Genomic DNA, 25067 nt, shown 5'->3' with positions numbered 1-25067 from the left:
TGCGCTCCTGCCCGTGATCCACTCCATGTTTTCTTCCTGACATGGTTCCCAACTTTGCTGTAAGTCTCCAGACTCCCAGCCAAGTTGAGGGACCGCCGGACTGAGGACTGAGTGGAGGCTCAGCCGAGGCCCCACACGGGCAGGGTCAGCACGGTACCTCAAGGGGGGGTACAGGCGGCACGTCCCTCAGTCCTCTCATCCTTGTTCCCCTCCTCCTTAGGATGGAGTGGGCCGCCGGGAACCGAGGGAGGGACCCACGGGGACAGCCTGGGCCCTGGGAGCTCCGTGTGGGCCTGCTGCTGAGTGGTGAGAGGGCTTGTGAAGGCCTGGGGGTTTCGGGATGTGATGGTGGGTCCTGGGGTAGCCAGCTCTGGAGCTGCCGGGTGGGGAGCACAGTGGAACCAGCTGACCCACTGTTCCCAGTGCTGGCCACCTCCCTGGCCCAGGCCCCAGTCCCGGATGTGCCAGGCTGTTCTCGGGGAAGCTGCTACCCAGCCACAGGAGACCTGCTGGTGGGCCGAGCTGACAGACTGACTGCCTCATCCACCTGTGGCTTGCATGGCCCCCAGCCCTACTGCATCGTCAGTCACCTGCAGGTCCTGCTGGGGTTGGGATGGGGGCCTGAGTCAGTGTGGGGCTGGCACTGGCTGAGGCCCTGACACTGACCCTGACCCTGACCTGACCCAGGATGAGAAAAAGTGCTTCCTGTGTGACTCCCGGCACCCCTACTCTGCTAGAGACAACCCCAACAGCCATCGCATCCAGAATGTAGTGACCAGTTTTGCACCACAGCGCCGGGCAGCCTGGTGGCAGTCAGAGAATGGTGAGACCATGGGTGGGGCACGGGGTGAGCATGGCTGCCCATCAACAGCCTCAGTCCCTGACCTCCGACTCCTGCCCCAGGTGTCCCTGCCGTCACCATCCAGCTGGACTTGGAGGCTGAGTTCCATTTCACGCACCTCATTATGACCTTCAAGGTGCCGGCATGTCTGGGAGCCTGCTTGAATCCCCTTGCTGGGCTCCCCATTGCCCCTGAGCAGAGTCCCAGCTCCTCAGCCCAGCCCCCCTGAGCTCCTATGCTGTGTGGGAGGCTCCTTCCTCTCCCATACCTTCCATTCCCTTCCGCCTCCATGCTGCCTAATCCCCGGCTGGGTCTGGAGCTGCCTCCCTGGGCCCCTGAGCTGACCCCCTAGAGGTGGTTGCTCTCCCTGATCGTTGCTTGGCTTCCACTGGTCACCCCCACCTATCTGTGAGCTGCTTGAGGGCAGGCCTCAGCTGGGCAGAGCTCTTGATGGGCTTGGCCTGGTGCCCGCTGATCAGCCATGCCTCCCACCCAGACATTTCGCCCTGCCGCCATGCTGGTGGAGCGCTCAGCAGACTTTGGACGCACCTGGCATGTGTACCGATATTTCTCCTATGACTGTGGGGCTGACTTCCCAGGAGTCCCACTGGCCCCTCCACGGCACTGGGATGACGTAGTCTGTGAGTCACGCTACTCAGAGATTGAGCCATCCACTGAAGGCGAGGTGCGGCCTGGGATGGGGGCTTGGTTTAGGAAGAGGGGATGATGGGCCTGAGGGCAGGGTGGTCCAGCGTCTCTAATGGCTCCATGCCCCTCCAGGTCATCTATCGTGTGCTGGACCCTGCCATCCCGATCCCAGACCCTTATAGCCCACGGATTCAGAGTGAGTGTTCCACCCTTTAGGCTTGGCTCAATCCCAGCGTCTGGCTGGTGACTATTTGGGGCCTCGGTAGCTATTCTGGGTGCTTCCTAGGGCAGGTGCCAAGTCCAATTTAGCTCATAGAGTAATAGACAGGAGGTCTCCCAAGGTGACCTTGGCAGCTGCAACCCCTGGGTGAGTCTGAGGCAGCAAAAGCCTGCCTTGCCAGCTGGCCCCAGCCCTCTCCCCACACCTTAGACCTGCTGAAGATCACCAACCTACGGGTGAACTTGACACGGCTACACACACTGGGGGACAACCTGCTTGATCCACGGCGGGAGATCCGAGAGAAGTACTATTATGCCCTCTACGAGCTGGTTGTGCGTGGCAACTGCTTCTGCTATGGACATGCCTCACAGTGTGCACCCGCCCCAGGGGCACAAGCCCACACTGAGGGCATGGTGAGGGGCTTTGGCTGGCTGGAGTGGGGCTGGGGGCAGGGGCAGGTGCAAGAGTGACTGGACAGTGCTGACCACATGCCTGCCCGCCCTCCTAGGTTCATGGGGCCTGCATGTGCAAACACAATACTCGTGGCCTCAACTGTGAGCAGTGTCAGGATTTCTACCATGATCTGCCCTGGCATCCAGCCGAGGATGGACACAGTCATGCCTGCAAGAGTGAGTGAAACCCTGGCCCCATAGCCCTGGAACTCTGTGGCCTGGCTGAGCCTGGGGTAGAACCCAGAACTGGATGGTCGAGCCCTGAACACCCAGGCTGTGTCCAAAGGTTATCCAGGCCTTGACGCCCCTGAGGACTCCCTCAACCCTCCTTGACAATCTGCTCTGGATAGGGACCCAGTATGGTGCTGAATTAAAGTTCCTGAGCCCCCACTCACAAATTCTGGCCTGTGGTGGGACCTAAGGTGGCACTAGGGCTTCTTATGCCCCTTAATCCTGGGATATGGCCCCTCAAGAGGCCTTTGCCCTGCCCTTCCTTTCCTTCCCCAAGAGTGTGAGTGCCATGGGCACACCCACAGCTGCCACTTTGACATGGCCGCATACCTGGCATCTGGCAATGTGAGTGGAGGTGTGTGTGATGGATGTCAGCATAACACAGTTGGGCACCACTGTGAGCTCTGCCGACCTTTTTTCTACCGTGACCCAACCAAGGACCTGAGGGACCCAGCTGTGTGCCGCGGTGAGGCTGGGCTTGAGCGTGGGAGAGGGAAGGCTGAGCCTGGGGTAGGAGCTGGGGAGCTAGACTGCTGTCCAGGTGGCAGGGATTTGGGGAGGGGGGCATAGGGTGAAGCCAGACTGGGAATCTGGGGGCAGAGGGGAGGCTTGGAAGATGACTGGTGCTGGACTAGTTGGGATAGGGTAACCCTGCACCTCTTTGCCCTCAGCCTGTGATTGTGACCCCATGGGTTCCCAAGACGGGGGTCGTTGTGATCCCCATGACGATCCTGCACTGGGGCTGGTCTCAGGCCAGTGTCGCTGCAAAGCACATGTCGTGGGCTCTCGCTGCCAGCAGTGCCGTGATGGCTACTTTGGACTCAGTGCCAGTGACCCTGCAGGCTGCCAGCGTAAGTGCTTCCTGCCCTAACTCGTGCTAACCTTAATCCTTGACCTCTCACCTTTGACCCCACTGAACGTGAGCACTCCACAGCTCCCCAAAGTGCTGATGGGTCTCCTTCCCCTGCAGGGTGTCACTGTGATGCCCGGGGAACAGTGCCCGGGGGCACCTCTTGTGACCCCAAGAGTGGAACCTGTTTCTGCAAGCGTCTAGTGACTGGACACAGCTGCAACCGCTGCCTGGTGCGACTGGAGGAGGCCGGGGTTCTGGGGTCCAGCACTTATCCTCAGAGCACAGGGTGAAGGGATGGTGTCCATGTCCCACTGGGTGGGTGCTAAGGGCTTAAGGTCCAGTCCTGGCTAGGAGGCAGGTCTGGGAGGCCAAGGGTGGGAGCCAGTTTTCATCAAGGGGTGGTAGAGGCTGAGAGCCATCATTGGATTCCCTGCTGGGTGGCGGGGGAGTCTGTTTCTGGCCCCCAGCAACCTCCTCTCCCCCAGCCTGGCCACTGGGGCCTGAGCCATGACCTGCTGGGCTGCCGTCTGTGTGACTGCGACGTGGGTGGTGCCTTGGATCCTCAGTGAGTGCTCTTTAAGGGGATCCCGGAGGGATGGGGAAAGATCCTGGGCAGGATAGGGGGTCTTTCTTTAATAACTGCACTCCATAGGTGCAACGAAGCCACGGGTCAGTGCCACTGCCGCCAGCACATGGTGGGGCGACGCTGTGATCAAGTGCAATCTGGCTACTTCCGGCCCTTCCTTGATCACATGACATGGGAAGCTGAGGACACCCGAGGCCAGGTAGGGGGCCAGTGTTGGAGGGCAGGGCATGGGGAGGCGGGATTATGGGCTCTGCCCTTTGTGGGGAGGGTGTTGGGCCTTGGGCAGGGCCCCAGCTTGAGAGCTGGGGTTTGAGGACCCGCTGTGGCAGAAGAGGTGGAGCCTTGCCTGAGCCCTGACCCACAGCCACATCTCCTCCCAGGAGCTTGATGTGGTGGAACGCCTGGCCAGCCCTGGGGGAACCCCATCCTGGACAGGCCTGGGCTTCATTAGGCTGCGGGAAGGCCAGGCATTGGAGTTCCTGGTGACCTCTGTGCCAAGAGCCATGGACTATGACCTGCTGCTGCGCTTGGAGCCCCAGGTCAGACCCTGTGACACTTAACCCAGAGCTGAACCTCTGGGTGTGGGAGCATCTCCTTCATTATCTTATGCCTCCAGGTTCCTGAGCAATGGGCAGAGATAGAGCTGACCGTGCAGCGCCCAGGGCCTGTGTCTGCCCGCAGCCCCTGTGGGCATGTGTTGCCCAAGGACGACCACATCTCAGGGACTCTGCAACCAGACACTAGGTGAGGGCACTCATGGTAGCACCTACAATGGTGGGGGGTTGTAGGTAGGCCCTAAGCTCCCTGAAGCATACTTGAAAGACCCTCACCTCTCATTTATTTGCTCCTTCCTTCAAGTGCCTCCTCCTGAGTATTGTTTGCCAGGTGCTATTGGGCGTGACACTGGTCAGAGGAAGGAAATAGGCAGAATGAGGTCTGCTCGCTGAGGGACCTACGTTCCAGAGCCCCAGGCGGGAATTAATGGGAAACCATTCATCACTATAGGGAACGCCCGCCCGCGATGGGAAGGGAGGGCATCCGAGCACTCTGAGCAGCCATGGGACTGATCTGATTACTGTTTTATTACATTTTGGATAGTGTTTGTTTCATGTATCTTTTTTCATCAATTCTTTTAAAAATTCAAACATACGCAGAAGCAGAGGGAAGAGCATAAGGAACCTAGGTGTACCCATCATAGACGTTTATTCAACTGTGATTGTGTTTAACAAAGATGTCTCTAGTTGCTGAGCGGAGAGTAAGCTTAAAGGGGCCGAGGTGAAAGCTGGAAGGTCACCTGGAGGCTATTGGGTTGACTGAGTGACAGTGAGTTGGGCAGAGGTGTAGCAGTAGAGGTGGCAAGAAGAGGAAGGTTCCAGAAGGTTTGAGTGGCAGAGCTGATGGCTTAAACATGTAGGAAAGGGAGAGAAAGTGGAAAAGGTGACTAGGTGTCTGGATGGGGATGGGGCTCTTTACTGAGGTGGAGACACAGGGAGGAGCAGTTCTGAGATGCTCAGACATGCGGAGGAGACCAGTGGGTGATCGGAGTTCTGTGTCCGGAATTACTGGGAGAGCTCAAGCTTGAAATATAAATTTGGGACTTGTCACTAAAGAGGTGAGTTTAGATGAAACAACCAGAGGAAGGAGGGAAGAGCAGAACCAGGCTTTGGGGTACTCTAGTGTTAGGCCAGTACAGAAGGAGGGGCTGGGGAGAAGGGGGAAAATCAGGAGTGTGGGCAGGGTCCCGGAGAAGAGAAGTGTCTCAGGAGGGAAGGTGCACTGATCTTCCTGCTGCTGAATGCTGGAGCAGATAAGACAGAGAATTGGCCACCAGCCCTCGTGGGTTTGGCTCAGTGGTGAGAGCATTGGCCCGAGGACTGAAGGGTCCCGGGTTCAATTCTGGACAAGAGCACGTACCTCAGTTGCAGGCTCCATCCCTGGCCCTGGTTGGGTCTCATGCGGGAGACAACCAATCAATGTGTGTCTCTCACATGGATGTTTTTCTCTCTCTCTCTCTCCCTTCCGCTCTCTCTGAAAAACAATGGAAAAAATATCCTCAGGTGAAGATTAAAAAAAAAAAAATAGAAGTGGCTGCTGGATTTGAGTGCATGGAGGTCATTGGTCACTTTGCCTCAGGCTGTCTCCGGGGCATGTTGGGGCAAAAGCCCCACTGGAGTGGGAGGCTAGAGAGTGGAGGCAGTGACTACAGTAAAATTTTAGGAATTTGTTAGGCAGAAGAGCAAAGACGTGCATCAGCTAGGGGGAAGCACAAGGGATTGAGGGAAGTTTGTGGGTTTTTTTAATATATCTTTATTGATTTCAGAGAGAGGAAGGGAGAGGGACAGAGAGATAGAAACATCAATAATGAGAGAGAATCATTGATCAGACGCCTCCTGCATGTCCCCTGCTGGGGATCGAGCCCACAATCAGGGCATGTGCCCTGACCGGGAATCGAACCGTGACCTACTGGATCATGGGTCAATGCCCAACCACTGAACCACATCGGCTAGGTGAGGGAAGGTTTTTTCAGGGGGTATAAAAGAACCCAAGCATGGTTTGCAACTTGATGGGAATGACCTAGGAGACAGGGGAGGGAGGGGAGGTGATGCAGCCTTGGTGAAGAGCAGCGGAGCTTGGTGGCTGGAGGTCAAGATCAGAGGAAGTGTGAAGAGTTCCTGAGGAAAATTTGGCAAGTGTTTGTGCCAGAGAAGTGCTGTGGGGTAGCAAGCTTATATGGAGTGCTTTCAGCGAGACGGGTCTATACAGGCGTGTGAGCCCAGTGAGGAAGGCACGCAGGACTCCTCTGTACAGATTCTCCAGCTGTCTGTTGGCCTGGACAGTGGTTTGGTTCCTATGTGCGGTGTGGAAGAGGCCCAGAATGATGGGTGCGGGGGTGCTGGGTGACTCCTATGCCTATCCTCCCCTCCCCCAGGTACATGGTGTTTCCCAGACCTGTCTGCCTTGAGCCTGGTGTCTCTTACAAGCTGCATCTGAAGCTGTTGAGAACGGGGGGAAGTGCCCAGCCTGAGGCCCCCTACTCTGGACCCAGCCTGCTCATTGACTCGGTGAACATTCCCCTCTCCCCACGCCAGCCAAGATGGCAAGGCCTGTGGGATGGGACCTGCTCCTCCTATCCAGTGCTAAGCTGAGTAATCTGGCAGTACCAGTATGGCTCCAGGTCTGAACCCCACTCTTCCTTGCTCATCTCTTCAGCTGGTGCTGCTGCCTCGTGTCCTGGTGCTGGAGATGTTTAGCGGGGGTGATGCGGCTGCCCTGGAGCGCCGTTCCACCTTTGAACGCTACCGCTGCCATGAGGAGGGTCTGGTGCCCAGCAAGACCCTTCCCTCTGAGGCCTGCGCACCCCTCCTCATCAGCCTGTCTGCCCTGATCTACAGTGGCGCCCTGCGTGAGTGTCTGTGATGTGGGTTGGTGGGGCACAGGTTTGGGTTGGTGGGGCACAGGTTTGGGGGTCGGGTCCAGCCTGACTTGGCCCGACCCCCACTCCCCACAGCCTGTCAGTGCGACCCCCAGGGCTCTCTGAGTTCTGAGTGCAACCCTCACGGCGGTCAGTGCCTGTGCAAACCTGCAGTGGTTGGGCGCCGCTGTGACCTTTGCGCCCCTGGCTACTATGGCTTTGGCCCCACAGGCTGTCAAGGTACTTCCCTTCCTTTCTCCCCCCTTCCCATGACTGTTTAGCCTCTTTTTTCTGCCTTGCCTTCTTCCTTCCTCTAACTCTGCATCCGAACCCAAACTCTCAGCCCTGGGTCCCTCGAAGTTCTCTGCCATTCCCTGACCTCCCCTCCCTGACCCCACCCAGATTCCCTAAACCCACTCCCTGGCTCAGCCTCTGCCTTGCCTCTAGCCTGCCAGTGCAGCCCTGAGGGGTCGCTCAGTGCCCTATGTGAAGGAACCAGTGGGCAGTGCCCCTGCCGAGCCGGTGCTTTTGGGCTTCGCTGTGACCGCTGCCAGCGTGGCCAGTGGGGATTCCCTAGCTGCCGGCCATGTGTCTGCAATGGGCATGCAGATGAATGCGACACCTACACAGGCGCTTGCCTGAGCTGCCGAGACCACACCGGGGGTGAGCACTGTGACAGGTGAGCCTGGAGCAGCTCCAAGTGGGTTGGTGGATGGGCAGCCTGCTCAGAGATGACGCATATCTTCCTGCCCCTCCATGCAGGTGCATTGCTGGCTTCTATGGGGACCCTCGGCTGCCATATGGGGGCCAGTGCCGGCCCTGCCCCTGCCCTGAAGTCCCTGGGAGCCGGCGGCACTTTGCTACTTCCTGCCATCGGGATGGGCACTCCCAGCAGATCATGTGCCACTGCAGGGCAGGCTACACGGGTGAGTGGGTAAGGCACAGGCGTGGGATCAGGGTGAGGCAGCTGGGCTGAACACTCACGCCTTTCCCCTAACTGTGGGCAGGGCTGCGATGCGAAGCTTGTGCCCCTGGGCACTTTGGGGACCCATCAAGGCCAGGTGGCCGGTGCCAACCTTGTGAGTGCAGTGGGAACATTGACCCCACGGACCCTGATGCCTGTGATCCCCACACGGGGCAATGCCTGCGCTGCTTACACCACACAGAGGGGCCACGCTGTGCCCACTGCAAGCCTGGCTTCCATGGGCAGGCTGCCCAACAGAGCTGTCACCGTGAGTGTGGGATGGGAGAGGGTGAATAGGGTGAGGGTCCAATGCTTGGGCTCCCCTTGATTACTGTGTTCGTCTTGGTTGGCACAGGTTGCATCTGCAACCCAGTGGGCACAGATCCCCGGCAGTGCCCATCCGCTGACCGGTGCAACTGTGACCCAAGCAGTGGGCAGTGCCCATGCCTCCCCAATGTCCAGGGTCCTAGCTGTGACCGCTGTGCCCCCACCTTCTGGAATCTTACCAGTGGCCATGGCTGCCAACCTTGTGCCTGCCACCCAAGTCGAGCCACAGCCCCCACCTGCAACGAGGTATGGGACCCTCCTGTGGATCCCTGGGTAAATGGGACCAGCTATCTGCCTCAAGTCTCGAGGGCTCAGCCTCTAATGGAGGCTGTGACTTCTGCCCTGTTCCCACCCTAGTTCACAGGGCAGTGTCACTGCCGTGCCGGCTTCGGTGGGAGAACCTGTTCTGAGTGCCAGGAGCTTCACTGGGGAGACCCTGGGTTGCAGTGCCGTGGTGAGGGAGCCAGCAGGGTCAGGGGGGGCTGTGGGACTTCCCAGGATGCCTCACTGGCACCTAATAACTCTGTGGTCTGCCCTTTCCTGCAGCCTGTGATTGTGACCCTCGTGGAATAGACACACCTCAGTGTCATCGCTCCACAGGCCACTGCAGCTGCCGCCCAGGTGTATCTGGTGTGCGCTGTGACCAGTGTGCCCGTGGCTTCTCGGGTGTCTTTCCTGCCTGCCACCCCTGCCATGCATGCTTCGGGGACTGGGACCGAGTGGTGCAGGACTTGGCTGCCCGTACACGGCGCCTGGAGCAGAGGGCGCGGGAGCTGCAGCAGACGGGTGTGCTGGGTGCCTTTGAGAGCAACTTCCGGCACATACAGGAGAAGCTGGGCATTGTGCAGGGGATTGTGCAGGCCCGCAACGCCTCAGCTGCCGCCACTGCGCGGCTTGTGGAGGCCACAGAGGAGCTGCGGTGCGGATGGGCCTGAGATATGTGGTGGGAAGGAGCAGAGGCCCAATGGACCTGGGCTGAAGCCTCTACAAACGCCTCCCTCCTCTCTGGCGCAGGCGTCAAATTGGGGAGGCCACTGAGCATCTGACCCAGCTGGAGACAGAGCTGACAGATGTGCAGGATGAGAACTTCAATGCCAACAATGCACTGAGCAGCCTGGAGCGAGACAGTCTTGCCCTTAATCTCACACTGCGGCAGCTTGACCAGCATTTGGACCTGCTGAAGCATTCAAACTTCCTGGGTGAGTGTTAGGCCAACTCCACAGGTGGGCTGGAGTTGATCTTCAACTGACTGACTGCCTTTGCCCACCTTAGGTGCCTATGACAGTATCCGCCGTGCCCACAGCCTATCTGCAGAGGCAGAACACCGTGCCAACACATCGGCCCTGACAGTGCCCAGCCCTGTGAGCGACTCAGCAGGCACCCGGCACCGGACAGAGGGGCTGATGGCTACCCAGAGGGAGGGCTTCAACCAAAAGCACATGGCCAACCAGCAGGCACTAGGGGAGCTCTCTGCCCGTGCCCACAGCCTGAGCCTGACAGGCATAAATGAACTGGTAAGGCACAAACATAAGGTGGGACATGTGTGGGTGGCTGCTCCTTTCACAGGGCCCTAATTTGTTCTATGCCTGACAGGTGTGCGGGGCCCCAGGGGATGCTCCCTGTGCTACGAGCCCTTGTGGGGGTGCCGGCTGTCGGGACGAGGATGGGCAGCCCCGCTGTGGGGGCCTCGGTTGCAACGGGGCAGTAGCCATGGCGGACCTGGCGCTGGGTCGGGCCCGGCACACACAGACAGAACTGCAGCGAGCACTGGCAGAAGGTGGTGGCATCCTCAGCCAGGTGGCAGAGACCCGTCGACAGGCCGGCGAGGCACAGCAGCGGGCCCAGGCGGCCCTGGACAAGGCTAATGCTTCCAGGGGACAGGTGGAGCAGGCCAACCAAGAACTGCGGGAACTTATCCAGAGTGTGAAGGACTTCCTGAGCCGTGAGCCTCCCATGTGGCCCAGGCCATGTGGTTGTTACCCCTGTGTCTGTGTTCATATGTGTGTCCCTGCAGTCGTACTTGGGTCAGGGCCTATACTGGATCTCTGTTCATGACCCCATGTCTGGACCCTGAGCCCTTACCCATTTGTGGTCCTCAAGTCCATGACCCTGAGTCTGTGCCCCATACACAGTCCCTGTCCTTGTGGTTACATCCTTATGCCTATTAGCAAACCCATATCCCATGAGTCTATACCCTAACATTGTGTCCCCATACCCATGCTGAGGAATGTGTCCCTAAGTCCTTGACTGTGTCCCTATAGAGGAGGGGGCGGATCCCGATAGCATTGAGATGGTGGCCACACGGGTGCTAGAGCTCTCCATCCCAGCATCACCTGAGCAGATCCAGCACCTGGCTGGCGAGATTGCAGAGCGTGTCCGGAGCCTGGCAGATGTGGACACAATCCTAGCACGTACTGTGGGAGATGTGCATCGGGCAGAACAGCTACTACAGGATGCACAGCGGGCACGGTCTGACCCCAACCCTGACCCCCATCCTTGGCACCTGGTCCTGATACTTGCAGGCCCTGATTCCCTTTCTTCCCCAGGAGCCGGGCTGAAGGTGAGAAACAGAAGGCAGAGACAGTACAGGCTGCACTGGAGGAGGCCCTGCGGGCACAGGGTGCTGCTCAGGGTGCTATCCAGGGGGCAGTGGTTGACACACAAGACACAGAACAGACCCTGCAGCAGGTGTGGTCTTGCTGGGACATCAGTGGGGCAAGGTTATGGGCATGCCTCATAGACCTGTGTAACCCTGGCCCACCCATGGCAGGTGCAGGAGAGGATGGCAGGTGCAGAGCAGGCACTGAGCTCTGCAGGTGAGCGGGCTCAGCAACTGAATGGTCTCCTGGAGGCTCTGAAATTGAAACGAGCAGGGAATAGCCTGGCAGCCTCCAGTGCGGAAGAAACAGCAAATAGTGCCCAGGGTCGTGCCAGGGAGGCTGAGCAGGTAGGTTGAGGCAGAGCCAGCTAGAGGGGATGAGGGTAGAGGCTGGGCCTCCACTGGGCCACCACAGTGACCCTGCCCTCTACACTCCCAGCTGCTGCAGGGTCCACTAGGTGACCAATACGAGACAGTGAAAGCCCTGGCTGAGCGCAAGGCCCAAGGTGTGCTGGCTGCACAGACGCGGGCAGAGCAACTTCGGGATGAGGCTCGAGGCTTGTTGCAAGCTGCTCAGGACAAGCTGCAGCGGCTGCAAGGTGAGGATCAGGGTGGGTGGGCACCAGAGATGTGGGGCTGTGGGAGTAAACCCTGTAGCTGAGACCTATCCCCCTTAGAGCTGGAGGGCACCTATGAGGAGAACGAGCGGGCGCTGGAGGGCAAAGCGGCCCAGCTGGATGGGCTGGAGGCCAGGATGCGCAGCGTACTTCAAGATATCAACCTGCAGGTGCAGATCTACAACACCTGCCAGTGACCCCCGCCCAGCCTACCCCAGTCCCCAGCCCCGTCCCGCACGAGTTACTGTCTATACAAGGAACACTCCCCAGCCTGGCGAAGCCCCCAATAAACCGGTGTGACTCCTACTGCGTGGTCTGGACTGTGATTTGGGGAGGGCGGGGCCTCTGGGCGGGGCCGGGCGGGGCCAAGGCACCGGAGCCCCGCCCCCTCCGCTGGGCTGCCCGGAGCTGCCTATCGCCGCGTGCCCGCTCCCGCCGGAAGTGCGTCACCAGCTCCGCGCTCAGCCACCCGGGGCCGTAACTAGAAGTAGAAACAAAACAAGCGGCTGAGGCGGTGGCGGGGGAGCCGGGACGGGGGAGGAGCGCGCCGGAACCGGAACCGACCTGACGCCGGAACCGGAACCGAGAGCGGGTTGCCAGGGCCCGAAGAGGGCTGGCGGCGGCGGCCTCGCTCGGTGAGTCGGACGGGCCGCTACTCGCCTGTTTGGCCGGAGCGGGGAGGACGCGACGCTGGCCCCGGGCGGCCTGTTCAAGGTCACGGGCTGTGCCAGCCCCCGCCCCTCGAGCCCTAGGCGGGCCGGGCCCGCCGATGCTGGCGGGGCGGTTACGCTACGCCGGTGGCTGGCCTCCTGCCTCAGAAAGGGCTGGCGGCGAGCGAGGGCGACTTCCTGGAGGAGGCGGTGGCGGTGGCGGGCGCAGGGTTCGGAGGCAGGATCTGGGTTGCAGCCCGGCCGGGGGGCGCTGGTCTGCGGTCAGTAACCCCGCACGGCCTCTTAGGCCGGCATGGGGAGGGACACGACCTTCGGCTGGGGCCTAGGTGCAGGGAGGCGGAGAGTGTCCGCTTCCTGCCTCTGGACCTGTGGTCATTAAAGATCCAGCCCACCAGTCACACATCTGACCCATGGAAGGATATCTGCCCCCACATTCGCCCTGGGGAGCAGAGCTAGCCTCTGTCCTGCTACTGTCTCAGGCCAGACTTAAGGCAGCCAGGGATCCTGGATGCATAGTTCATCCCTACTTTTTTCTCAGTTTTGAGAACTTTATTTTGGTTGGAGAGACGGCCCAGAATTCACTGGTGGGTCTGTGAGAAACTGGGTAGAAGGTCTCTGGCTCAGCCGATGAGTGAATGGACCTGAGAAGGAAGGGGATGATATCTATTTCAGTCTCAAACTGGGTGCCCGCCCTGCCTGGCTCTGGGGCAGGCTTGCTGCTGAAAGGGTAATGTGACATCTGGATACCCGTTTCACCTCAGCTTTTTCAGGCCCCTCTGCTTTGAACACCAGCTGGAGAGAGGAATCTGTCTTGGGATGTAGGGAAAAATCCCAGCAGTGCATTGGACCAGGTTCAGAGGAGGGCGGGAGCTGGCGGGCAGGTGGGGCATCTTAGCCACAAGACCTTGCCTGGGCAGTGGTAGCACCTGGGCTGGGCCTATTTTCAGCCACAGAGCCTGGTCTTCCTGCTGCTTGATTGTGTCTTTCTGTCCTGCCTTCCTCCTCCACCTCCTACTTCTCGGGTGGTGACTAAGCAGCCAGTGAGAGCGAAGGAAAAGTGAGCACCCTGTGGGCTGGAGCCTTGGCTCCTCTCCAGATTGGTAGAGGAGCCTGGCCCCAGACTGTGGCTGCTTTGACCTGGTGTCTCCTCATTGAGGTTTCCGTGTTTGCAGATCTGTGTAGCAGGCATCTATGGGGCTCAGCCAGAAATGGTTGCTGCTACTTGCATTATTTATTTCCCCTTCAGAATAGTCTGAGTGTATCCACGGCTACATCAGGTGGTAAAGAGATATTGCTCTGTAGGGTTAGGAACCTGTGGTTGCTGAGCCCTGGCTGTAACCAAGGAGCAAATTGTTGGGCCTTGGTAGTGATTCCTGGTCCCTCCTCATTAGGCTGTCACTTCCTTGCTGGAGAATTTGGCCACAAAGAGTTGCCAAGATAGCTGGGCCAGGAAGAAAGCGCCGTAGCCCTGACCCAGACGCCGTTGCCGACCCCGGGGCACTCTGGCTGTCAACCAAGCGGCTAAAGATGTCTGGTGGGTCCAGTGCCAGGAGAGGGCCCCCAGGACTGGAGGAGGCCACTAGTAAGAAGAAGCAGAAGGATCGAGCAAACCAGGAGAGCAAGGATGGAGATCCTAGGAGAGGTGGTAATGGCATTCCCAGAGTGCTTGTGGCCTCCTCCTCCTTCCTGTTGAGCCTACAGATTGGGGGTTGGGAAATGACTTTTGCTGTTCCTTCTGTCCTGCTCCGATGCTGAGAGGAGGGCATGGCAAGCTGGGTAGAGCCTCAGCCTTTTTTTTGGTTTGTTTAATCCTCAATCAAGGATACTTTTTCCCATTGCTTTTTCAGAGAGAGTGAAAGGGAGAGACAGAGAGAGAGAGAAACATCGATGTGAAGGAGACACATCGGTTGGTTGTCTCCTGCACATGCCCCGACCAGGGCTGGGAATCAAACCTGCAACCAAGGCATGGGCCCTTGGCCGGAATTGAACTGGGACACTTCAGTCCGCAGTCCAGTGCTCTAACCACTGAACCAAACCGGCTAGGGCGAGCCTCAGCTTTGAAGTCTGAGTATTTGGCTGAGATCTTATAAATGGTGCTTGGTGGGGTGGTGGGGTTATGGAAGGGCTGCCTCCTCCTCATCGTTTCCCTATTTTTTGCTTTGTTGTCAGGGTCAGTGTCCACTCCTCGGGAGGAGCAGACCAAAGAGGGTGAGTAATGAGTAGGCCTTTGGGTGCTAAAGTGCTAGGGGAAAAGATGGGTACAGGGGTACAGCCCCCATCTGGAGACCCTCACGGTCTTATTGGCACTCTTTCCACAGAGTTGTTGCTTGATTGGAAGCAGAGTGCAGACGAGGTGATTGTCAAGCTGCGTGTGGGAGTGGTTCCCCTGCGGCTGGAGGAGGTGGATGCTGCTTTCACAGATACAGACTGTATGGTGCGGCTTCCAGGTGCGTCCATCTCATCTGAGCCCAGCAGTATATTTGAATCCTCTGATGTGCGCCACCCCAGCTCACTGCTCCACTCTATCTCCAGGTGGTCGGCAGTGGGGTGGTGTTTTCTATGCTGAGATAGAAAGTTCTTGCACTAAAGTGCAGGCTCGCAAAGGTGGCCTCCTGCAGCTGGCACTGCCCAAGAAGGTGCCTCTGCTCACATGGCCCTCTCTCCTGGTAAGTTCCAGAGCCAGGGAGGGGAGGGATACCCATGTAGTTGACAGGGCCTGACTGTTGTATTTTTGACAGAAGAAACCCCTAGGGACCCAGGAGTTGGTGCCAGGGCTTCAGTTCCAGGAGAATGGGCAGGAGTCATCTCCCATTGCCCTGGAGCCAGCCCCTGAGCCCCGCCGGGCAAAGCAGGAGGCCCGGAACCAGAAGCGGGCCCAGGGTCGTGGTGAGGTAGGGGCAGGGGCTGGCCCCGGGGCCCAGGCAGGGCCCAGTGCCAAGAGGGCTGTGCATCTCCGAAGAGGGCAAGAGGGGGAAGGGTCCAGAGATGGCCCTGGACCCCAGGGCGATGCCCCCCCTTTCCTGGCTGAGCCAGCCACCCAGGTGAGTGTGGAGTGCCTATGTGGGAGTTGGGAGGTGGAGGAAGGGTGCGGACTGCAATGTGTAGGGACACCTGCCTGGCTGGCCCAGGGCTGATCTTGTCCACAAACTTGCCACGCATAGGCTGAGGCTGAGGAACAGCTCCGGGTACCACCGCTGAAGCACCAGACCTGCCTCCTGAGCTCAGAGGAGAATCTAGCACTTTTGGCAGGAGAGAAGGCAGTGTCCCCCAGGAATGACCCAGTCTCTCCAGCTATGACCCGGAACAGAGACCCTGAGAAAGGTGACCGGTCCAAAGAGGAGATGGCAGTGGCAGCAGATGCTGTATCCTTGGTGGATGGTAAAGGTGGGGCCGGGGGTGGGCAGGCAGAGCCCTAGGTTGTGCTGCGAGGTTGGTGGGCAGGTAGGGAGTAGAATAGTAACCGGTGGGAACCTGTGCTGGGTGGCGCTGAGCTGTGGTCTCAATGTAGAGCCGGAATCCATGGTGAACCTGGCATTTGTCAAGAATGACTCGTATGAGAAGGGGCCTGACTCAGTGGTGGTGCACGTGTACGTGAAGGAAATCTGCAGGGACACCTCTCGAGTGCTTTTCCGCGAGCAGGACTTCACACTTATCTTCCAGACCAGGTGGGTGGGTGGTGGGAGATTGGATAGATGGTGCGCTGCAGGCAGGACCGTGTCTGATGCTCTTCTTCCTGCCCTGTTGTGCCTCTCCAGGGACGGAAACTTCCTGAGGCTGCACCCGGGCTGCGGGCCCCACACTGTCTTCCGTTGGCAGGTGAAGCTCAGGTGGGTGGTGCCCGGCCCCACACTGCCTGTCCCACCCTGGGCTCCATCTCCCTGGCCCATCTGGCCAGACATGTACTCCACTTGTTTCTGAGTTCAGCCTTTCCCCGCAGGAATCTGATTGAGCCAGAGCAGTGCACCTTCTGCTTCACGGCCTCTCGCATCGACATCTGCCTCCGGAAGCGGCAGAGTCAGCGCTGGGGGGGTCTGGAGGCCCCAGCTGCACGAGGTCTGCACACGAGCTCCCTTCATTGCCCACCCCGCACGACCGGGACCCCCACCCTCTGCCACGTGCTGCTAACCACCAGCCCCCTCGTTCCCCCTTTTTAAGGTGCAGTGGGTGGTGCAAAGGTTGCCGTGCCGACAGGTCCAACCCCTCTGGATTCAACCCCACCAGGAGGTGCTCCGCACCCCCTGACAGGCCAAGAGGAAGCCCGGGCTGTGGAGAAGGAGAAACCCAAGGCTCGATCTGAGGACACAGGGCTGGATGGTGTGGCAGCCCGAACCCCCGTGGAGCATGGAGCCCCAAAGCCAGAGCCACAGTTGGCCTCGGTGAGAATCCTGGGGTGGGGAGGGCAAAGGATGGAAGCCGGAGAGCCTCTAGGGCTGCTGTCTCACTCCCCCTCACTCCCACAGCCCAAGCCCACGTGTATGGTGCCTCCAATGCCCCACAGCCCCGTGAGCGGAGATAGCGTGGAGGAGGAAGAGGAGGAGGAAAAGAAGGTGTGTCTGCCGGGCTTCACGGGCCTGGTCAACCTGGGCAATACATGCTTCATGAACAGCGTCATCCAGTCTCTGTCCAACACTCGGGAGCTCCGGGACTTCTTCCATGGTGAGAGCAGTGCCAACACCCTGGCCTGTGGGCATGGAGGATGCCTTCCCCATTCACACTTCTGTTTGGCTGCTGTCCCTAGATCGCTCCTTTGAGACCGAAATCAACTACAACAACCCACTGGGGACAGGTGGGCGTCTAGCCATCGGTTTTGCTGTGCTGCTCCGGGCACTGTGGAAGGGCACCCACCATGCCTTCCAGCCTTCCAAGTTGAAGGTGAGTTGTGGCTACTTCCTCCGTTTGCTGGAGAGGGTGGGGAGGGCCAGCCAGCTGGGTGTTCGGTAGAGCTGGGCTCTATGCTCACACTTTACATCTGCATTCAGGCTATTGTGGCAAGCAAGGCCAGCCAGTTCACAGGCTATGCACAGCACGATGCCCAGGAGTTCATGGCTTTCCTGCTGGATGGGCTTCACGAGGACCTGAACCGCATTCAGAACAAGCCCTACACGGAGACAGTGGACTCCGATGGGCGGCCTGACGAGGTCAGGGTTGGGAGTAGAGGTGGGCATGTCTCATGCACTTCTCAGTGCCCAGGTCTCCTCGGTCCTCACCACTCTGTCCCTCAGGTGGTGGCTGAGGAAGCATGGCAGAGACACAAGATGAGGAATGACTCTTTCATCGTGGACCTGTTTCAGGGCCAGTACAAGTCGAAGCTGGTGTGCCCCGTGTGTGCCAAGGTGTGATATGCTCCCCTAGAGAGAGACCCCCTTGCTTGGCCTAGCTAGCCTGGTCAAATTGAGGTCAGAGGCATGTGAATCTTTAGGTGTTGGTGGGGCCAGGTTTGGGCAAGGAAGCTGACTGGAGGCCTTACGCTCCTGTGTGGGCTGCAGAGGTTGGCGGAGTAGGCTTCTTGGCTGAGGTCAGAGTGATTGCGCCCACAGATAGCTGTAAGGAGGGGCAGCGGTATAGGTAAGACTGAAAGAGAAATAAAACAACTCCATTTACCATTGCATGGGGAGCAGGAGGCGCACATTGATAAACTGACTAGGCTGGGCAGGACCTCAAGTGCCAGAAAGAGGGATTGTTTTGTGCATCTGCAGGTCTCCATCACCTTTGACCCGTTCCTCTACCTGCCGGTGCCCTTACCTCAGAAGCAAAAGGTCCTCCCTGTCTTCTATTTTGCCCGGGAGCCCCACAGCAAGCCCATCAAGGTGAGGCATATGCTCCTACTTCGGGGCTGTCCCAGAGACCCTGGCCCACCTTCCCCATGGACTCTGTCTGCTCTTTTCATCACAGTTCCTGGTGAGCATCAGCAAAGAGAACTCCAGTGCAAGTGAAGTGTTGGACTCCCTCTCTCAGAGTGTCCATGTGAAGCCTGAGAACCTGCGTCTGGCCGAGGTATGTCTGTCCTTCCCCAGGCTCTTAAGCATGTGGGTCCGTGTACTCACAGCACACAGACACTTGTGAACAGTCACTGGCACCTGCCATGGACACATGGTTGTGCACGTGACTGCATGAAAACAGATGGTGTGTTACTGGTTGAGACATGGTTGAAAGCAGGCATTTGGGCTGAGCAAAAGAGGTGTCCTCAGTTCCCAGACATCGTCAGGGTTTACTCCCCCTTTTGGTGGCAGCTTCCAATTGCTTTTCCCTTTTCAAACAAGGAGCGTGAGCTGCAGGACTGTCCTTCCACCAGCTATGGTTCTCTCTCCGTCTGCTGCTCCTTCATGTTATCCCAGATCTGTGCGCTGGTCTTCCCTGAAGGTCCTGAGCTTCCATCCTGGCAGTGCTCTTATCCTCAGAGGGTTAGAGGTGGGGAGGAGCCTCCTCGAATGTAGCCCCCCCCCCATGATAACCATGTTGCGGTCTCAGCAGGTCCCCACTAATTGAGAGCAGGGTAGAGGCCCTCGGTGTGGAGAGCTTGTGGTTGGTACCTGACCCAGTCCTGGTCTTTCAGGCCCTGAAGCACCAGGCTCCTTCCATTAGGCACTAAGGCTGGTGCCAGCAGAGGCCTATACTGCTTTGGGGCCACAATCCCTACCCCTCCTCCCATAGACCCCAAATCAGAGCCAGGCCGCCTCCCTGTATTCTGGGCAGGGTTGGGGGAAGGGCTTGTCCTCACATAGGATCTGTGTGTTCTCTGTCTCAGGTGATTAAGAACCGTTTCCACCGTGTGTTCCTGCCCTCCCACTCACTGGACACTGTGTCCCCATCAGATGTGCTCCTGTGCTTTGAGCTGTTGTCCCCAGAGTTGGCTAAGGAGCGGGTGGTGGTGCTAGAGGTGCAGCAGGTGAGTGGAGGCCGACCTGATGGCACAGGGCCCTGGTGGTGGGGGGGGCATTCCCACCTGGCCTGGCCTTGCTGAGCCAGATGACCCACCCTAGCGCCCCCAGGTGCCCAGCATCCCCATCTCCAAGTGTGCAGCCTGCCAGCGGAAGCAGCAGTCCGAGGATGAGAAGCTGAAACGCTGTACTCGGTGCTACCGCGTGGGCTACTGCAACCAGTGAGGACCCCCGCGGTCTACCCCTTCCCTCCTCCCCACCTGCCTCCCTTCCACATACGATTTAAGCCCTCCATCTACCACCCCACTCTACCAGGCCCTACCAGGGGGAGGCAGGGCCAGCATCCCTATTTTCCAGGGCCAGAGACTATCCCCCAGTATAGTCATAGGAGGCCCATGGGGCTAAGACCCTATTCTTCCCTCCCCCTTCCCTCCAGGCTCTGCCAGAAAACCCATTGGCCTGACCACAAGGGCCTCTGCCGCCCTGAGAACATTGGCTACCCCTTCCTGGTCAGTGTGCCTGCCTCACGCCTCACTTATGCACGTCTCGCTCAGTTGCTAGAGGGCTATGCCCGGTAAGTGCCCAGTGGTTGAATTAGGGTAGGGTGAGTGGGGGGTAAAGGTGCCAGATGTATTGGTCAGGATTCTTACTTGTTTTACTGCCTGTTGCCAGGTATTCTGTGAGTGTATTCCAGCCACCCTTCCAGCCTGGCCGCATGGCCTTGGAGTCCCAGGGCCCTGGCTGCACTACTTTGCACTCCAGTAGCTCTCTGGAGGCTGGGGACAGTGAGAGGGATCCCATTCAGCCGCCTGAACTCCAGATGGTGACCCCAGTGGCTGAGGGGGACACGGTCCCCCGGGCATGGGCAGTCCCTGATCGGGGCCCTGTGCCCAGCACTAGTGGCATTTCTTCCGAGATGCTGGCCAGTGGGCCCATTGAAGTTGGCTCCTTGCCTGTTGGTGAGAGGGCATCCCGGCCGGAAGGTAAGAGTCTGGTGAAAGGCTCTGCAGCTAGGGGAGGGGAGGTTGGGGGAAGCTTGTTAGGCTCTGATTATTGTGTTCGCTCACAGCGGCTGTGCCTGGGTACCAACACCCGAGTGAAGCCATGAATTCCCACACACCCCAGTTCTTGATCTATAAAATCGACGCATCCAACCGAGAGCAGCGGCTAGAGGATAAAGGTGTCTGGGGTGTGGTGGGAGCTGTGGGTGGGGTGGGCTGGCTGCTCTCCACAGCTGACCCCTCTTCTGCCCTTCTCCAGGAGATACCCCACTGGAACTGGGAGATGACTGCAGCCTGGCTCTTGTCTGGCGGAACAACGAGCGCCTGCAGGAGTTTGTGTTGGTCGCTTCCAAGGAGCTGGAATGTGCCGAGGATCCCGGCTCTGCTGGTGAGGCTGCCCGCGCTGGCCACTTCACTCTGGACCAGTGCCTCAACCTCTTCACGCGGCCTGAAGTGCTGGCTCCGGAGGAGGCTTGGTGAGGGCCGGGCAGCAGGCAGGTGCTGGGGCAGGGGGGAGTGGAGATCTGCTGGTCTTGACCTCATCTCTGCTCCCTATCAGGTATTGCCCGCAGTGCAAACAACACCGCGAAGCCTCTAAGCAGCTGTTGCTGTGGCGCCTGCCAAACGTGCTCATTGTGCAGCTCAAGCGCTTCTCCTTCCGCAGTTTCATCTGGCGTGACAAGATTAATGACTTGGTGGAGTTCCCTGTTCGGTGAGTGAGGGGCCCTGGTGACTGTAGGCAGGGCATGGGGGCCAAGCATCCTGGGCACCGTTGACTATCTCACCTCTGTTGTTGGAATCACAGCAACCTGGACCTGAGCAAGTTCTGCATCGGTCAGAAAGAGGAGCAGCTGCCCAGCTACGACCTGTATGCTGTCATCAACCACTATGGAGGCATGATTGGCGGCCACTACACTGCTTGTGCACGTCTACCCAATGACCGCAGCAGCCAGCGCAGCGACGTGGGTGAGGGCACATGCAGCCAGCAGGATAGGTGGTAGGGGTGGTGGTGCAGGTTATGCTCACCCTCTTCCCACCTTGCTATAGGCTGGCGCTTGTTTGATGACAGCACGGTGACCACAGTAGACGAGAGCCAGGTCGTGACGCGTTATGCCTATGTACTCTTCTACCGCCGGCGGAACTCTCCTGTGGAGAGGCCCCCCCGGGCAGGTCACTCTGAGCGCCACCCAGACCTAGGCCCTGCAGCTGAGGCTGCTGCCAGCCAGGTGAGGCCTGGGGGAAGTTTCGAAGGCTAGTGGGGCCTGACTCATAGATGGGAGGGGGTGGGGCATAGCTTCCTCTCCTCCAGCCATAGGCCCCTGCAGCCTTGGGATTTGTGAATCAAAGACGAGGGTCCCTTCCATGAAGCCTTAGCCAGAATGATCACCATGCTATAGGGGCCCTTTAGGTGCACACACACCAATAAACTGCCATTGGCATGCACATAGGCACCCACTAGCTGCTCTGAACCTCACTGGGTATGGTGCATGAACAAACTGTCCTTGACAGCCTCCAGCTTCCCTATGCACATGCCAGCCCATAAACCCTCACTTGTGATTGTCCCTGTATTCTGATGCACACTCAGGACAAGGCCTCTCCAGGCTAGCCATGGCCTGGGGCGGCTGTCGCCCTCTCTGAGGTGAGCATCTATTTCTGCTGAGCCTTTGGGGTCTTCTCTTCCATGGGGTGCCATAGGCCTAGTTGGTGGGCAAAGCCACATCTCTCTTCTATACTAGTCTCCCCCTTGCTGTCCTCTCCTGCCTTGAGCCCCCTACACTGAGACTCAGAGAAATCCTTCCAGAAGACAGTGGTCAGGATCTGGATGTGGATGGGAGGAGCCAGAAGATTACTCAGGTTGCAGCTCTATCCTCCATGATCCAGTCTCGTCTGTGGGAGGCCTGGGCTAAAAAACTGACTAGCTAGCCCCAGCCTGCCATGTGAAGTTGCGTGTTGATTGGAAGTCTTCTGGAGGCCAAAATGCTGTCAAGATTCACCTATCCTGATGCTCAGTCTAGACAATCCTGCGAATGGTCTACTTGGCTTCTGCCTGCTCACCTCCCTGCTGCTTAACCTAGGATGTAGGGGCTTAGCGCCAGTCACCTTGGGTAGGAGTGTCATGGCCGGGGGTCTCAGGGATACTGGGTCATCCCCCACTTCCATCCCCTGCTCTGGGTGCTGATAGCCGTTTCCGCACACTGTAGGCTTCCCGGATTTGGCAGGAGCTGGAGGCCGAGGAGGAGCTGGTACCCGAGGGGCCTGCACCCCTGGGTCCCTGGGGGCCCCAAGACTGGGTGGGCCCCCCGCCACGTGGCCCTACCACACCAGATGAGGGCTGCCTCCGATACTTTGTTCTGGGTACCGTAGCAGCTTTGGTGGCCCTCGTGCTCAACGTGTTCTATCCTCTGGTATCCCAGAGTCGCTGGAGATGAGCTCGCCTGCAGGCAGCTGCTATGAGCTGGCCCACCTGCCTGCCCATCAGGCATGCCTGCCTGTGGGGGACCAAGTCTGGGCTTGGGCCTCAGTGTGTGCACCTGGAGGGAGAAGGTGGGGACTGTGGTTCCTGCAGGGGCAGAGCAAACTAGGGTGGGTATTCATCCAGCTGTCTGTCCATCCATCCTGCTGCTCTGACCCTTGGCCTGGGGCTTAGCCCTGCGCAAGCAGCTTCCTGTATTTAAAGTGTTAATAAAGTGAGACTGTTCAGGCCTGATCTTGTCTCTGTCTCAATGCCGCTGCTGTCTGCGCCTGCCTTGGGGCCCTCCCTAGGGTGCCGGAGCTCTGAGCCAGCACCCCTGGGACGCCAGGCAGCATACTGGGCAGCCCCCAACCCCTGTCCTCATATTCTGTTGCAGGGACTAGGCCCTGGCCAGGCCCCCGAGGTGGCCCCCACGCGGACAGCCCCTGAACGCTTCGCCCCCCCTGTGGACCGCCCAGCCCCCACCTACAGCAACATGGAGGAGGTCGATTAGCAGGTCCCTGGCTGGGGGGGGGGCTGGGTTTGGGGATCCCCCCCAGAGGGCCAGCTCTGCCGCTTCTCCTTCTTTAACCCAGAGGACACTGGCTTCCTCAGTGGGGAGTGGGGGTGTGACGAGGGTGGGAGCCTCACAGGTTGGGGCCTCTTGTCCGCTCAAACCCCAAGCCAGCAGGCCTTGGCCTCCGCAGCCGCCCTCAGTCCCGCGCGGTGTGATTCTTGGTTGTACCTTCAGTTCTTTCTGACTCGCATTATAAACGTTTAATTTTATTCTAAAAATTGTAATTTTTTTTCATTTCGGAAGTGATTGCTGCTGTTTAAATATATTTTAAAAATAAATGATAAATAAGCAGACTTAGTGACTGATGCACCAGGTGCTGTGGCCACCTCCCTTTCCCATCTGATGTGTGTGCATGTCCATGTGTTGAAGAACCTGAAAGCGCTCTGGTCTGCGGAGAGCTGGTAGGTCTCCACCTCGGGCCCTGTGGATCACGAAGCTCCCTTTTCCATCAGCTCTCGGGGGCCTGCCTGCTTGAGTCTCATGTGGCAGTGGCTGTGGTTGGCATCATTGTCAATATCTCACACCCAAGGGGTGGAGGAGACCCCATGAGGCTCCAGAAGCTGACAGATGGGTCAGGGGGACTTGGAGGAGGTACTGGGGGGAATCTTCTTCCTTTCCCATTCTCAGGTCTTTTTTTGCTAGTTTGAGTACCATCTGGATCCCTCAAGGGAGAACACAGCAGGAAAAATCTGCAGGGAAGGAGACCTTGCTTCAAAAGGACAGGCAGAATAGGTCAAAGCTAATTCTGGTTGACTTTCTGTATGAGGAAGGAGGCATTTCTTCCCTTGAGTCCTGAGACCTTGGCTCCTGGCCCCTGCCCCAGGCTGTTCACCCACAGTAGGTGTGCAGGCTTGTCCCAGCCTCGGAGCCTTTGTGACCTTGTACACACAGAACATGGGCAAATCTTGTCAGAAGCTGCCTTGCCTCACTTCGTGGTTAATGCTGTCCCCTCCTTTCTCCAATTCTTGGGGTACGGTGGGCGTCTCTAGCTGGAGGGAGATGGGGAGCAAAGGTACTTGTGAGGCAGGTGTTCATAAATGCCAGAAAGTGTAAGGCAGGCAGAAGTGGTACAGGGTCCTGGCAGTGCTGTTGGTCCATCCCCACCCCCAAGCCCAACTCACAAGCAGCTCGTGGGCCCTGCTAGTACCCCTCTGCCTCAGCTGGAGTTAAGGGTGGTGTTGAACAGAGGGAGGTCCTGGAGAAAGCTAGCCTGTAACCAATGTTGGATTTTTCCTGTGGGGACAACACAAGAACCATGTGGGGTTAATGGCCTTGGAGAGGGACCTGGAGAGCTGAGTGTGAGACCGTGCAGAAATGGTAGAATTGCCAAGCTGGGGGCTGGTGCTGGCATACTGCTGGAGGGCCTACTGGGCATGGTCTGCAACAGGACTGTGCTGGCCCTACACTGTGTGCAGCCCCAAGTGGTCACCAGTGGTCTCCATGTGCTGGATTCACTGATTAAGGGCTCTGTCTGCTCCTGATCTCATAGTCCTGCTGCTGCTAAGCCTGCCACATTACCCTTCTGTGGCATCTGTAGAAGGCTGCTGTGGCCACCAACACTGTGGCCTCTGCTGCCTTTACGTTCATTGTTATCCTACACCGCAGGGACCTGTCCATAGGCCTGGGCGCTGGACCCTACCTCTCCACGCCACAGCTGCTGCCTGGCTTTTCTCCTTGACCCTCTTTTAATTGATTTTCCTGGATGTAATGCCAGGGGCTCATGCAAGCAAGCCAGCCA

The 25067-nt window shown here is 58.6% G+C and overlaps 2 protein-coding genes across 18 annotated transcripts; both read left to right on the top strand.

Moving 5' to 3' along the window:
* The first annotated feature begins 67 nt into the window (after positions 1-67).
* LAMB2 (laminin subunit beta 2) lies at positions 68-12056 on the top strand. The gene is made up of 33 exons (XM_081160616.1): positions 68-144; positions 221-306; positions 424-596; positions 688-823; positions 904-977; positions 1338-1526; positions 1622-1685; positions 1920-2122; positions 2218-2338; positions 2670-2858; positions 3064-3243; positions 3363-3475; positions 3731-3810; positions 3898-4030; positions 4212-4370; positions 4448-4575; positions 6761-6893; positions 7042-7234; positions 7340-7483; positions 7691-7922; positions 8006-8169; positions 8251-8475; positions 8563-8780; positions 8892-8988; positions 9081-9453; positions 9549-9733; positions 9807-10048; positions 10128-10476; positions 10796-11003; positions 11081-11222; positions 11305-11481; positions 11573-11732; positions 11811-12056. Exons 2-33 carry the CDS (start codon positions 222-224, stop codon positions 11945-11947), a joined length of 5406 nt encoding a protein of 1801 aa, XP_081016742.1. The 5' UTR covers positions 68-144; position 221; the 3' UTR covers positions 11948-12056.
* Positions 12057-12214: 158 nt separating this feature from the next.
* On the top strand, positions 12215-24312 carry USP19 (ubiquitin specific peptidase 19). 17 transcript variants are annotated; one of them, XM_081160623.1, is made up of 27 exons: positions 12215-12385; positions 13813-14066; positions 14591-14629; positions 14740-14868; positions 14954-15087; positions 15160-15462; positions 15583-15799; positions 15930-16086; positions 16177-16248; positions 16359-16474; positions 16583-16797; positions 16882-17077; positions 17160-17293; positions 17401-17559; positions 17644-17754; positions 18118-18228; positions 18314-18415; positions 19167-19307; positions 19402-19520; positions 19736-19873; positions 19972-20282; positions 20369-20479; positions 20560-20776; positions 20860-21012; positions 21106-21266; positions 21348-21526; positions 22502-23017. In XM_081160623.1, the coding sequence occupies exons 2-27, from the start codon at positions 13949-13951 to the stop codon at positions 22727-22729; spliced, it is 4071 nt and encodes a 1356-aa protein (XP_081016749.1). In that variant the 5' UTR covers positions 12215-12385; positions 13813-13948; the 3' UTR covers positions 22730-23017. The 17 variants fall into 17 exon arrangements, 15 of the variants coding, with proteins under 15 accessions (XP_081016749.1, XP_081016748.1, XP_081016753.1 ...); XM_081160622.1 differs by having other exon boundaries at positions 16577-16797; positions 22502-23016; XM_081160627.1 differs by lacking the exon at positions 12215-12385 and adding an exon at positions 12635-13148 and having other exon boundaries at positions 15163-15462.
* Positions 24313-25067: the final 755 nt, after the last annotated feature.

Source organism: Miniopterus schreibersii (genome assembly GCF_964146895.1).
Source record: "Miniopterus schreibersii genome assembly, chromosome: 15".
Classification (NCBI taxonomy): domain Eukaryota; kingdom Metazoa; phylum Chordata; class Mammalia; order Chiroptera; family Miniopteridae; genus Miniopterus; species Miniopterus schreibersii.
Note: the sequence above shows the minus strand (reverse complement) of the source record. Positions and strands in the feature narration are given on the sequence as shown.

What these genes read in the sequence shown, in the direction of transcription:
- LAMB2 (XM_081160616.1), top strand. Translation starts at nt 222, where the DNA reads ATGGAGTGGGCCGCCGGGAACCGAGGGAGGGACCCACGGGGACAGCCT. An exon ending in GCATCGTCAGTCACCTGCAG is followed by an intron (nt 597 to 687) that starts GTCCTGCTGGGG and finishes GACCTGACCCAG; the next exon opens with GATGAGAAAAAGTGCTTCCT. An exon ending in GGTGGTGCCTTGGATCCTCA is followed by an intron (nt 3,811 to 3,897) that starts GTGAGTGCTCTT and finishes TGCACTCCATAG; the next exon opens with GTGCAACGAAGCCACGGGTC.
- USP19 (XM_081160617.1), top strand. Translation starts at nt 13,057, where the DNA reads ATGGACCTGAGAAGGAAGGGGATGATATCTATTTCAGTCTCAAACTGG. An exon ending in TCACATGGCCCTCTCTCCTG is followed by an intron (nt 15,088 to 15,159) that starts GTAAGTTCCAGA and finishes TATTTTTGACAG; the next exon opens with AAGAAACCCCTAGGGACCCA. An exon ending in TTGCTAGAGGGCTATGCCCG is followed by an intron (nt 19,874 to 19,971) that starts GTAAGTGCCCAG and finishes GCCTGTTGCCAG; the next exon opens with GTATTCTGTGAGTGTATTCC.